The 12779-nt window shown below is 39.9% G+C and overlaps 1 protein-coding gene across 1 annotated transcript; it reads right to left on the bottom strand.

Annotated features, from left to right (window-relative positions):
• Window positions 1-761: 761 nt before the first annotated feature.
• LOC123167855 (transcription initiation factor IIB-like) lies at window positions 762-2447 on the bottom strand. The gene has a single exon (XM_044585750.1). The coding sequence runs from the start codon at window positions 2387-2389 to the stop codon at window positions 1436-1438; it is 954 nt and encodes a 317-aa protein (XP_044441685.1). The 5' UTR covers window positions 2390-2447; the 3' UTR covers window positions 762-1435.
• Window positions 2448-12779: the final 10332 nt, after the last annotated feature.

Genomic DNA, 12779 nt, shown 5'->3' with positions numbered 1-12779 from the left:
CCCTAACTTTGTTCTTTTTTCCCTCTATCAATGCATTGATACGCTCCACCCGTATTGGCGAAAATAATAGTGTACTTAGCAACCATGTTTCAGAAATAATTAAAGTTGACATATATTTGTTTGGTGTAGTGAAACATTTTTCATTTTGCACCCTTTCATGTGAAGTTACTAGTTCACCCTCCCCCCTCTTTATATTTTTTCAGAATCCGTCCACCCACCGCGAAAACAACATGGTTGAGTAACCTCGACTCAACAACCCATGTCAGATTCTTTCAGTTGGTGTGTAGACACAGAAATCTTTCGGTACTTTGGCATATGTATCTGAACATTAGTCAGATGATCTGGCCAGAGTAGACATCATATTTTGTTGGATTAAATTGCACCGAAGTCGCCTATTTCAGTATTCAATCTGGTCATTCTCATTTCGTTTTGAATGGGATTCAACCAAAATTTGAATTTTGTTTGAACCTAGCCGATATTGAAGGGTCATCGCCATTTTCACCGAAACATAAAGTTCATTGCAATGGGTGAAATCTCGGTGAAAAATGTCGAGCCTTCGAAATTATTAGCCTCAAGTTCATGAGACCATTATAATTCACGAGTATTGTACTTGGCAACCGTATGTGAGACCTCGGTGATCATGAGTTTATTCGGATCAAACGAACTAAGCATGGATTCATTCACGAATGATTCAGCACTTAAAAAGGAAGTCCAATACTTCACCCCCCCCCCCCTCTTTATATTTTTCAGGATCCGTCCTGCCACCGCGAAAGCAACATGGTTGAGTCACCTCGACTCAACAACCCATGTCAGATTCTTTCAGTAGGTGTATAAACACAGAAAGATTCTTTCGGTACTTTGGCATATGTATCTGACATTAGTCAGATGATCTGGCCAGAATAGACATCATATTTTGTTGGATTAAATTGCACCAAAGTCACCTATTTCAGTATTCAATCTGGTCATTCTGGTTTCATTTTGAATGGGATTCAACCAAAATTTGAATGTTGTTTGAACCTAGCCGGTATTGAAGGGTCGCCACGGCCTTCTTTTTTGAGACTAAAAAGTCATCGCCTTTTCCACCGGAACATAAAGTTTATTGTAATGGGTGAAATCTCGGTGAAAAATGTCAGCCCTCGAAATTATTAGTTCATGAGACCATTATAATTCACGAGTAGGAGTAGCGTACTTGGCAACCGTGTCTGAGACGTCAGTTCATGAGTTTAATCGGATCAAACGAACTAAGCACAGATTCATTCACGAATGATATGATTCAGCACTTAGAAACGAAGTCCAACACAAACTTCACATGTCCAAGACTAAGATAGTTGCCAAGAACAGCACACGTTTGGAGTTGTGGACATGGCAAACATGCATGCATGTGCCAAGGACCTGCCTAAGGATCAAGAAGCGTTAATGTCGTGGGCGCTCAGGCTCAGCCGAAGAGCATCTGGGCGTGCGGGGTGAGGTCCTTGTGCACCTCCTTGATGGTGCCCTCGGCGACGCCGGTGGCGACGGACACTTCCTTGACGGACCTGCCGGCGCCGGCGCGCTGCACGACCATGAAGCTGATGGCGGCGGCGACCGACTCCGGGTTGCGGCGCACGTCGAGCCCTTGCTCGACCCTCCGCACGGCCTCCTGTGCGTCGCGCACCTCCTGGTTGCCCAGGCCGAGCCGGGAGCAGAAGCGGCGCAGGTAGTCAGTGGCGCTGACGACGCCGATGTCCATCACCTGGCCGTCCTCCTCCCCGAGGAGCTTCTTGATGTGCGTCGTCATCTTGCCGACGTCCTTCTTGGCGGCCACGCCCCCGGCGGTGACGGACGCGAGCTCCTTGTACGTGCGCGGCATGCCGAGGTTGCGGCAGGCGATGTAGAGGCAGGCGGCGTAGACGGAGTCCCGCTTCCGGCCGCGCGGGCAGCCCTTGGCCTCGTCCAGCTTCTTGAACGTCTCCTTGGCCAGGTCCCGGATGGTGGCCACGAGGCCGAGCCGGTCGGCCATGTCGGCGATGCCGCGGAAGCCGTCGACGAGGGTGTTTTCGGAGGCCACCCCCGCGTCCGGCACCGACATCCTCGGCGGGGCCTTTGTCGCCACGCCGGTGGCGGAGGACTTCTTGGTCTTGTTGGTGTAGTCGATGACGGTGGAGAGCTTGGCGGCGAGGAAGGGGTCGCCGGAGGTGCCGACGCGGCTGGGGTCGCGGTCGTCGCCGCCGCCGTCGTCGGCGAAGTTGCGCCACTCGGAACCCTCGTCGATGTAGTGCGCGTCGAGGACGAGCGCGCACTCGGTGCAGATGGTGTCGCCGGTGCCGTGGTCCAGGACAACCTCCGTCGCGCGGCGGCACTCCGGGCAGTACACGCGCTCGTCGGCCGCGGAGCAGGTGCTGGTGTACATGGCTGCTGCTGCTGCTGCCGCCGCCGCCGCCGTGTGCGCAGTTGTGGCGACGGGTTGGGGAAAAGGGTCTGAGTAGGTTGGATTGGGGGGCTTGGGCTGATATTTATAGACTAGTAGGTCGGTTCGTAAGGCTAGTTGCACGAGTTCGACTCGGTTTCGTACGGCCGCGGAAAGGGGAACTCCTATACGACGCATTATGCGTCAAAGTGTCGGGCGTTCGCGCGTGTTTCGTTTCTTCTACTGTTTATCTCTGTTGCTTCTGCTGTTTCTTTGTCAAAAGGAAGAACAGTTCCAATAAAAGAGAAAAATAATGACAACTTATTTTGCAAACTTATTTTCCAACAAAGAGAGCTGTTTCTTTGTCCAAGGAAGAACAGTTCCAATAAACTTGACAAACAGTAGTAAAAGAAGAAGTGCAACGAAGAATCAGTATAAGAAAAAAACATACAGAAAAAAATACATGGAAATAATAATATAAATATTTGAGCTTCTTTGCAAACTTATTTTGCAGATTTAAGCCTTATTAAAAATTGAATGTAATGCAAGAAAATATAACTAGGGAACCATGTTAAAAAATTAGTTTCCTCATGGAATTGTCCCTTTGAGTTGAAAAAAATTCTTGCGTTGGGACCATTAATAAGAGAATTAAAAAGGGAAATATCTTTCCCAAAGGAATTGGTTTCCTGTTTAGAAAAATGTTTCAGTTGTTTCCAGACATTGTTTACACCCAAATTTCTTGCAAAAAAACTATCACTAGACCATTTCGACAAAAAAAAAGATAGCTCTATCGTTAAGGAAACATTTTTCGCATCGAAGTATTCCTTTGAGTTGAATCTTCCAGTGCAACTTCCATTGAAGGTGATAGTATTAATGAGACCCTTGAGAATAGAAAGAAGAAATATGTTAATTGGAAACACAGGGGCAGAACATTTCATCATTGGGATTCTTTTTGCTTGAACCTTTTAGACTAACTAACAAAATTAATGAGACCTTTCAGAATAGAAAGAATAAGGATGTTAATTGAACTTACATGTTGATTTGAGAACTTACCTCAGGTTACTGTCATGTGCAGAACAAGTAAGCTTCACTTCAATATGCGGAAACCCTGTTGAAACGTACACGTGATTACAAGAAAAGAAGAACAGGCTCTAAGAAATTGGGAAACAACAGTCTCTAAGAAAGAAACAACTCTTTTATGTCATTGGGAAACAAAAATAAAAAAAGAACTTACATGTCTCTGCAGGAAAGAAGTTACTAATGGGAGCTGAATTTCATTGTGCTTGCAAGTAACAATCTCGAAAAGGAATTTTTGACATAGAGCATGTAAATCCTCCTACAGTATTTTAGAAAAAGTTGCTGCTTCATTGCTGATATGTTACAAGTAATGACCCAAAAAGAAAAGATATGACTATTACTTACATTAGAGAAACCTTCTAAACCGAGACCTTTGTACTTGCTAACATACTGAAGAAGGAAAATACCTGAGTCATACCTGTCAAAGAAAAAAAATGAAAATAATCAGTTACATACTTAGTATGAAAATTATTGTGAATTAAATTACTTTTAATCTGCTTTTTTGGAGAAAGAACCAAAAAGTTGCTTGTGGCTGGTTTAAATCTTGTAAAATGGGAGATTTCCATAGAGAACCCACCTGAAATTGACCTTGGGAGCTGGTGCAAATCTTGATTCGAAATTTCGTATGCTGAAAGAACTAGAATTTCCATATGTAGCAGCAAACAAAATCTTGAAGTTGTGGATAACAGCGCTAATTGCTGGTAGGAATGAATCACCACTGTAGTATGGGTTCATGATATCAAAAAATTTGGCTCTAAAGTTAGCAATGATTAAAATCCATTGTTTTTCCTTGAATACGTGCATTTTTACCTAAGGAATTGTGCAAAGTTACAATCTATTAGTGTAACTCTTTAAAGAAAGAAAAACTATAAGAGTAGTTTGTACAAAAGAACTTGTCTTACCAAGGAAGCATTCAATAAACTGAAACCAACATTACTTTCCTGTAAGATTTGTTGGTTTGCAGGATCAGAATGATTTAGCATTGGGTTCATTAGCTTCTCCTGCATGTTTGTTTCTAGAAGAACATTGATAGTTAATAAAATGAAATATCAATGATGTGAAAGTGGTAACTGAGGAGATGAATTCAAAATATAGGCTGACCATGTCGTCAATGCTAAGAATGTGCTCCAGTATTTCGCTGTTTCGCATGAGGCCTTTTCTTCCTTGGTCCAGCTGGTCTTTGTTCTTTAGTTTTGAAAAACACCCAACAACCCGAGGATTTATCCAGCCACCAGGCTTGAATGATAGAGTTATAGTTTTCTGATCCACCCAACTCCTTCAATCTCAAATATCCTTTGGCTGTTCATGGCAGGAGAAAATCATGAAGAAAAGTGAAAAATAAATCATGAGAAAACAGTATGGATCGCATATGAAAACTATTTTATGTTGAAATTATGTGGAACATGTCACATAAAAATTCATATGATTTTTGTACATACCTGTAAGTTAATTTGGGTAGAAGTCCAACCAATGTTTGGTAGAAATCATTCTCAATTTCGTCGGAAAAGATGACCTGGTTACCAGCCTTTTTTGGTTCTTGAATTACTAGTGTCGCGGATTTGAAAGAATTGCTCACTCGTTGTTGCCAAGTTGAAGTTTCTGCTTTTGAAAACTTACTGAATGTGCTTCATGTTGTTCGAGTGCTTGAAGTAGCAACAGATCTTCAATAGGTGTGGAAATATTGCTTGGGTAGAGTTTCGAAGATAGGAAGTCCATTACCCTTATTGGGCTCTGAGTTCCAGGGACATTCAGGTTGGTATGAGTATTGGAATGCATGCTATACTGATTTTCTGGCAGGCTGAACTCATTAGAGGCACGAGATACAAATGGAACATTCTAAACTATGTCAATTGAATTGGTAATTGCATCAAATGAAGGGGAACCTGTGCCTTCATATTGAGTGCCTGTACCAGCCTCTCCATTTGAATTACCATGCATTGTATTGTTGAAAGTTTTGTGAGCTGCAAGTAAATTTTCATCAGTCAATGAGCCTTTATCCAGTTCACCATCCATGAAATCTGGTTGAAAAAAATGAAGACAACATTAAGAATAGGAAATGTTAACAGCTAAGTTCATCTACATGTCTGAAAAAATTACTTTGGATAAAATGAAATTTGGTAAGAGAAATGACCTTCCAAACGCTCTCCTGGTAATAAGAATCTGAACAATGGTAAGCAAAATTTTATTTCTTGTACTCTTTGAATTGGGGGTTTTGATTCAGAGAACTATCCTGCAGAAAAAAAGTTGTGATTATTTATTTCATGATCTCTTTTGGTGCAAAGAAAAAAAGATACTTAGAAGAGCTATGAAAGAAAAACTTACGATGCAACAGAGCTAAAACATCATTGGAGGTGCTGTTCTCTGAGTTGATGTCTTCACAAATAATTCTGGACAAGCAAGCTCTTCGAAAGATGGTAGACTACCATTAAAAGGTAGAGAGAGATTAGAGCTTGTTATGTTCACAGACTGAGTGAAATCTATGACCAATTCCCGAAGAATTTCATTGATGCTGACTTGTTCATTTTCATCAACAATTGTTGGAACATCTTGCATTGGGAAATTTGCGGGTGATTCTATAGCCAATAATTGTTCAGTCTTGGGTACTTTGAAAGTATTCTTTGAAACTGTTGATTTAAATTGGAGGTTTGGGCTATTGGAAGATGTCAAGGTCTTGATGAATGAACAATGCATATCATCTACATAGGTCTTCAGTGTAGATGCTGAGTTCCGGATGATATTCATGTAGAATTTTTGAGCTTGCATTTGAAGAATTATCTTGTCCTATTAAAATGAGGGAGCATGTCTTGTTAAACAAACTATGAAAAAAATGAGAATGACAGTTTATTGTTGCTAAGAAAACAAATGAAAACCAGCAAGGTAACTTACTTGTGTCAGACTTATATCTGTGAATTTGGATTCAATATACTGTAATATCTCTTCAGGTAGTTCAATGTAAACTGAATCATTGAATGGAGTAGAGGAGATGTGCTTTATCTGTTGAGTAAGAAGAGGGTGTTTAATATATATATATATATATATATATATATATATATATATATATAATGTTTCACAGCACTTTGAAGAAGTACTAGAACTACAAAATCCATAATTGAAGAGAGTGAATAGAACTATGTAATGTGCAATAGTAAAAACTATGAACAAGGCCATATACCGGTAGTCTGCCATATCCGTTAGTTTCGCCATGGAGTGCATCTAGAGCCATGTATGAATTCAGCATGGTTGCTGACCAAATAGGTAGTCTTGGTTCAATGGTTGGCAACTTGAACTCAGTTATTATGAGGAACTCGAAATAGGAAATCTGACGTTGAAAACAAAATTCTGATATATTGGGTAAAAATGAAAAGTGTTAGTCACAGACATAGAAAAATTGAATGCTACATAGAAAAAGAAAAGTTAAAGAAATTTTGTCATGGGAAATATGCTTACCACCATAAGTAATTTGCTTCCTCCAGGAATGAACTTATTGGTGCTTGAGTTGTTTAGTTTTGCTTTCTTTATTGAGTAAACCATGTAGCTCAAACATAGAAGACACCAATCATATTGGGAAATACTGTCTACGTCAACTATTGCATTGTAGACAAACTTGGTAACAACTCCACTTGAATTAGGAGCAACAAACAGTGAGAGTAGTATGAGAATGAAGATTCGGCAGTACTTGTCTTGAGGAAGATCATCATTGATAATTGAGAAAAGGTACTCAATAGTGGGTGCAGTTGTTCCTAACTCATGCTTGATGAATTCATATGTTGCTTCTGATGGTTTCGTGATGACAGGAACTCCACCAATTGGAATGCCAAAAATCTTGTGAACAGTTGTAGTTGTAATTGGGAATTTGAATCCATTTGGCATTTCAATGGAGCAAGAAGTTGTGTTGAAATGGTGGTTTGCAAGCCAGAAGTAAATGGAGTCAATATTGGACATGTTGGTTATTTGTAGGAATGTTTGAAAACCCATTCTACGTACACACTGTTTGTGACTGTCAGTCATTTTAGATGCAAGCTTGATAAATGATTCAACATGCTGAAATTGATTGCACTGCATGACAAAAAATAAAGGAAGAAATGGAAATATTAGATGTTTTTTTCATTTGGGAAAAAGAATGGTATAGAGCATAAATCCATTACCTTGGATCTCTTCTGAGCTTTGTTTGCATGTACAATCTCTTTTGCTTCTCTTTTCTTTGTACATCCTTGTTCCATCTACAGTGAATAAAGTATTATTAATTGTTCCAATGAAAAGTAACGGCTCCTAAGGTTGTCAGAATCGCGATTCTGTTATACGATTCTACGACTTTATGATCCAAACTAATCCCTCTGATTCTACGATTTTAGTTAATAGAATCTACGGTTTTACGATCCTGATAGTGAAGATTCCACGATTTGCGATCCTACCATCAGAGCTCCGATCCAATTCAAAATCGCGATTCTGACAACCTTGTACAAAACATGTGAATTGCCATGAACATAGCCGGGAGTAGAAAAACCGGCATGACCAAAACAGAGACATTGAGTAATGGCTCCTACAAAAGTGTATAGCCCAATGGAGACAACAATATTTCAACAAGCCCACTAGTACTGACATATTCTAATTTCCCTATGTGGGTGCTGAAAATTTGATGTAATGCAATTCCACATATATATGTGGTGGAAGATGATGCAGAACCACATGTTGCATTACATGGCTTGCTGCAAAAAAACCTAACCACTAACTTCTTGTTCATGAAATGCAACATGGCTACTATTAGAGATGCAGTTAGATAACAAAAATATAGATGTAGCTTGTACGTGGAATTGAACACAAAATAAATTTGTGATGAAAATTGTTCCATGCCCTAGTACAGAAACTCAATTAGACCATGGAGTATGTATGAATTAAACTGACAATGGTTCGTCAGAACACGGCGTCCCAGCTAAAAAACTTCCAATCCTTCGAAGAAGATGTAAATCACGATGATGCTTCCGCACGTTTGAAAAAAAGAAAAATATACACATATGAAGACATTCGAGGCGAGTAGAACCTAGGGGAGGTCAGAATGGAGAAGGGATCGAACCTCTTGTTTAGAGCCTATTCAACACAACGGAGAAATTCCGGTGCAAAGGAGGATTCAGATTTGAGGAGAGGCGACGGCGAGCAGAGGGGAGGGGGGAGAACAGAGAAGCGAAATGGGGAAAGTGTTGTAAGTGGACGGTCCCACTTGTCTGCTGCTGAACAGAAAATAGACGAGGAAAAAAACAGGCTTCGAGGAGATAAGACCTGGGCGATACGTGGCTCGATCTGTTCCACCAATCCGTGGATAAGACAGGCACGGCGGCAGGGTAGAGGCGACGCCGCCAGGGCGCCTCCATCTTGTTTCCACCGGCGGCGCTCCTCGAGCGCAGAGGTAATACCTCGCTCGCTCTTCTTGATCTACTTCCTTTACTTTCCTTAATTGTATTGTGTATTGAAGAAAGAATGGTTGGGGGAAAAGGCGGAAGAAGTGGAAGAAAATTTAGTTGTAGTTCTACGAGACTAACAGGTAGAATTGGCCAGTTAGTTGCTGTTGATCTGGCGAACAAATACCTAGTTTAAGATTTAGCTAAAATTGGGGAGTTGTTGAACGTTGGCCAGTTAGTTGCTGTTGATCTGGCAAACAAATACCTAGTTTAATGCTGTGAATAATTTCGTGTGGTCTGATTTGCACTTGTTGTTAGAATTATAGATAGATGCAGCTTTGGAGTTCGATGAACAGTAATTGGGTTCACGTTTTCTGTTCTGCTTTTGCTGTCACCCATTTCGTTTTACTTCGCATACTGTCTTGTTTGTTTAAAAGAAGTAACAGATGATTCTGTATTATGGTTGTAGTGTATGGTACATCGAGATGGAAGGTGAAAGCAGTTTTGCTAACCAGCAAGTAATTACTAAGAAGAAAGAGATTAGTAAGAAGGTTAGCATCTACGTTTCTTGTTTATATAAGTACAAGTTGAGTCTGTTATTTTAAAACTGAATAAAAAAAGAAAAATGTGTGATGTTTTCTTGTGGATGCAGAAGCAAACTTACAAAAGAAATGGATCCAATGGAAAAGAAGTGAAGCAGAGAAGGAACAACGATAATGACAAGCTGCTCGAACCTACAGCGGGCAAATGTGCTGCAGAACCTGCTACTGTGGTAGGTCACTGTCCTTGATTTTTAGTCATCGCTTCGTAGGATTTCAGTTAGGATGAAAAAATCATTTAAATTCCTTTCACTTTTATCTTAGGGGTGTCCTTTGATCGAAGAATTTGATCAGTTTGTTCAATATCAAAGTTTGAGGAAAGAAAATGAGGTTGGTTGTTTGGTATGTGTGATTTCAAAATGCATTTCTTCTTAGGAAGTGATATGAACTAACAAATTTTAACACACAAAAATGGTGTTCCAGGAACTGATTGAGAGCCAAGAAGTTGAAATAGGGTTCAATTTATTTGGGGGCATTGACAAAGAAATAGAAGAAGCTGCACCAAACATCATCATGGAACATTTGCGAATGTCAAATAACAATGAACAGACTGTCAGTACTTACAAAACTGGGTAGTGCAAATATAATTCTAGCATATATTTTTCTCAATCATAAATTGTGGCAAGATCTTGACTGCGGTTGTAGTGTTTGACAGAAAGTATATTTTCATTGTTTTTGCCAGGCAATGGACATAAATGATGAGAACAACTGCAATGTTACGGAATCATCTTCAGCAGTAGTGCTAAGTTTGAGCAAACAGGTTAGTGTGAAAAAAAAGGGAAAAGCTACAAGTGATTGTGTTGGGAAATAAAGTAAATTGAGAAATGATATGGCTATTAACACATAACTAAATTTTTACAGGACAGTGTTGGTGAGAACATGTGCAGTGAACCTTTGACAACAACAGAAGAAGTGGAAAATATTTGCCGTGAGGTAAGATTCTACATTTCTGGGAAAAGAATAAAAAAAGAGTTTCTAGATATTAACTTTGTTTTCTAAAGATTCTTATTCTGATGTCGAATAGTTGTGTTCCTTCCCTTTGCAGGTACTTTCTTTGGCTCAGAATTCTGACTGTGATTATGAAGGAAATTCTGAGAGTGAAGATTCTGATGAAGACACAGTAGCTTGTACGGTGAATGAAGAGTATGTGTTCACTACACCAGACGAAACACACAATGCTAGTACACCAGAAGTTGGTAAAGTGTTCTCAACATTGGATGAAGCTTCCCGCTTTGTAAATGTTTATGCCCAGTTGAATGGTTTCGCAATGATAAAAGGAAGGAATTATAAGAACAGGAAGTTGTATTTCCAGTGCAACAAAAGTAGGAAAAGACCAAGTGTCAACACTGGTTTGAGGAAAAGGAAAAGAAACATTGTTGAAGGGACAAATTGTCCAATGAGTATAACAGTGAAGTTGGTGGATGACAAGTGGCATATTGCATCAATGTCTCTCGAGCATAACCATGATCTAGTGAGGTCTCCCTCACTTACCAAATTTTTCTTAAGCCACAGAAACATGAATGAGGCAGAAATCATGTTGTCAAAACTGCTTCAAGAACACAGAGTGAAACCAAGAAGAATCATGAGCATATTCAGAAAGCTTTATGGTGGGAAGCTGGGAAACATTACCTTTGATGTGAAGAAACTAGATAATTTGAAACAGGGAGAACGGGTGCGCAAAAAGGAGAACACAGATATTGAATGGACATTGCAGTACATTGAGAAACTGCAGATTGATACTCCTAGTTTCTGCTACAGGATGCAAAGAGATACAGACAACACGGTTCTCAGCTTGTTCTGGACAGATGCTTGTTCCCGATTGAACTACCATTTGTTTGGTGAGATTATATCATTTGACACCACTTATAGCACAAACAAATATAACATGCCTTTTGCACCTATAGTGGGAATTAATGTCCATGGAAGAAAAATTGTGTTTGGATGGGCGCTATTGCAAGATGAGACTTCAGATACCTTTGTGTGGCTATTTGAAACTTTCATGGAGGTCATGCAGTGGAAAAAACCAGGAATAATATTGACAGACCAAGACGCAGGGATGAAAGCTGCTATTCCTCAAGTATTTCCAGATGCATTCCATAGGTTCTGTCTTTGGCATATATTTAAAAATGTGCGGGAAAACATGAGTGCTTTCATGGCTATGAGGGAAAACATGGAGAAAGATATGATGAAGTGTTTATTACAATCCATTACCGTTGAAGAATTTGAAGAAAGATGGGAGAAATTTGTTCTGAAGTATCAGTGTACTGAACATGCTCACATCAAAAGGATGTGGGAGAACCGGACCTTCTTTGTTCCTGCTTATTTTCAAGGGATGTTTTGCCCTTTCATCAGGTCAACTAGCCGTAGCGAAAGCTTCAACTCAAATTTCAAAGATTACATCAAGAGGAAAGATACTATAGAGGCATTCACGAAACAGTGTGTGCTATTCCAAGAGAATGTTGTTCACATAGAAAATCAGGACATGTTCTTGTCGAATGAGAAGACTCCTGTCTTTTGGAGTCATCACGCTGTTGAACGGCATGCAGCAGCAATATATACCAGAGGAATCTACTTGAAGTTTTTGACAGAATTAGTGAATGGAACAGCTTTTAAAGTTATTGAAATTGAGAAGGATAAAGTGTATGATTTGAAAAAACACATCAGGTATGAGAAACCATAATTTACAAGAGAAATGTTCAGAGTCCATGTGGACCTTACTACTGGTTCATTCAAATGTTTCTGTGGGAAGTTTGAGCGTGATGGTATTGTTTGTTGCCATATCCTCAGACTTTTTATGCAGTTTGACATTACCCATATTCCAGATAAGCTGATTGTTGAGAGGTGGACTATTTCTTTTCGAGAAAAAGAGTTGGATAAGTGCAAGAAAGAAATGGTGCTGCTTACAGGTGAAGATCAGGCACACAATGCAGTCAGATATGCTATTCTGATGAGTAAAGTTGGTGAAGCTTGCTCAGACATCAACAAAGATTCTGAACTTAGCAAAGAACTTTTGGATGTTGTTGCTCAAATCCATTCAAAGTACTTGCAAGGAAAGAAACAGCAACCGGAAGTGCAGTCGGAAAATTCATTGAAAGATCCTCCTATACGGCCATCCAAGTCTGTGAACAAAGGAGAAAGATTGAAGCCACAATCTGAAAAGAAATCTAGGAAGAAAGCGGCTCCAAAAAAGAAGACTGGTTGATGCTCATATCATGTTTGCACCAATGAAGAAAGATAATTTCTATTTGCAGCAAGGAAGAAGATAATTTCTCTCGATGAAGAACTTTTTGCATTGTTAGCTGAGAAAATTTAGATGGATTTTGA

Source organism: Triticum aestivum, chromosome 1A (genome assembly GCF_018294505.1).
Source record: "Triticum aestivum cultivar Chinese Spring chromosome 1A, IWGSC CS RefSeq v2.1, whole genome shotgun sequence".
Taxonomy (NCBI): domain Eukaryota; kingdom Viridiplantae; phylum Streptophyta; class Magnoliopsida; order Poales; family Poaceae; genus Triticum; species Triticum aestivum.
The sequence above is the reverse complement of the archived record's forward strand: the minus strand, read 5'-3'. Positions and strand labels throughout refer to the sequence as shown.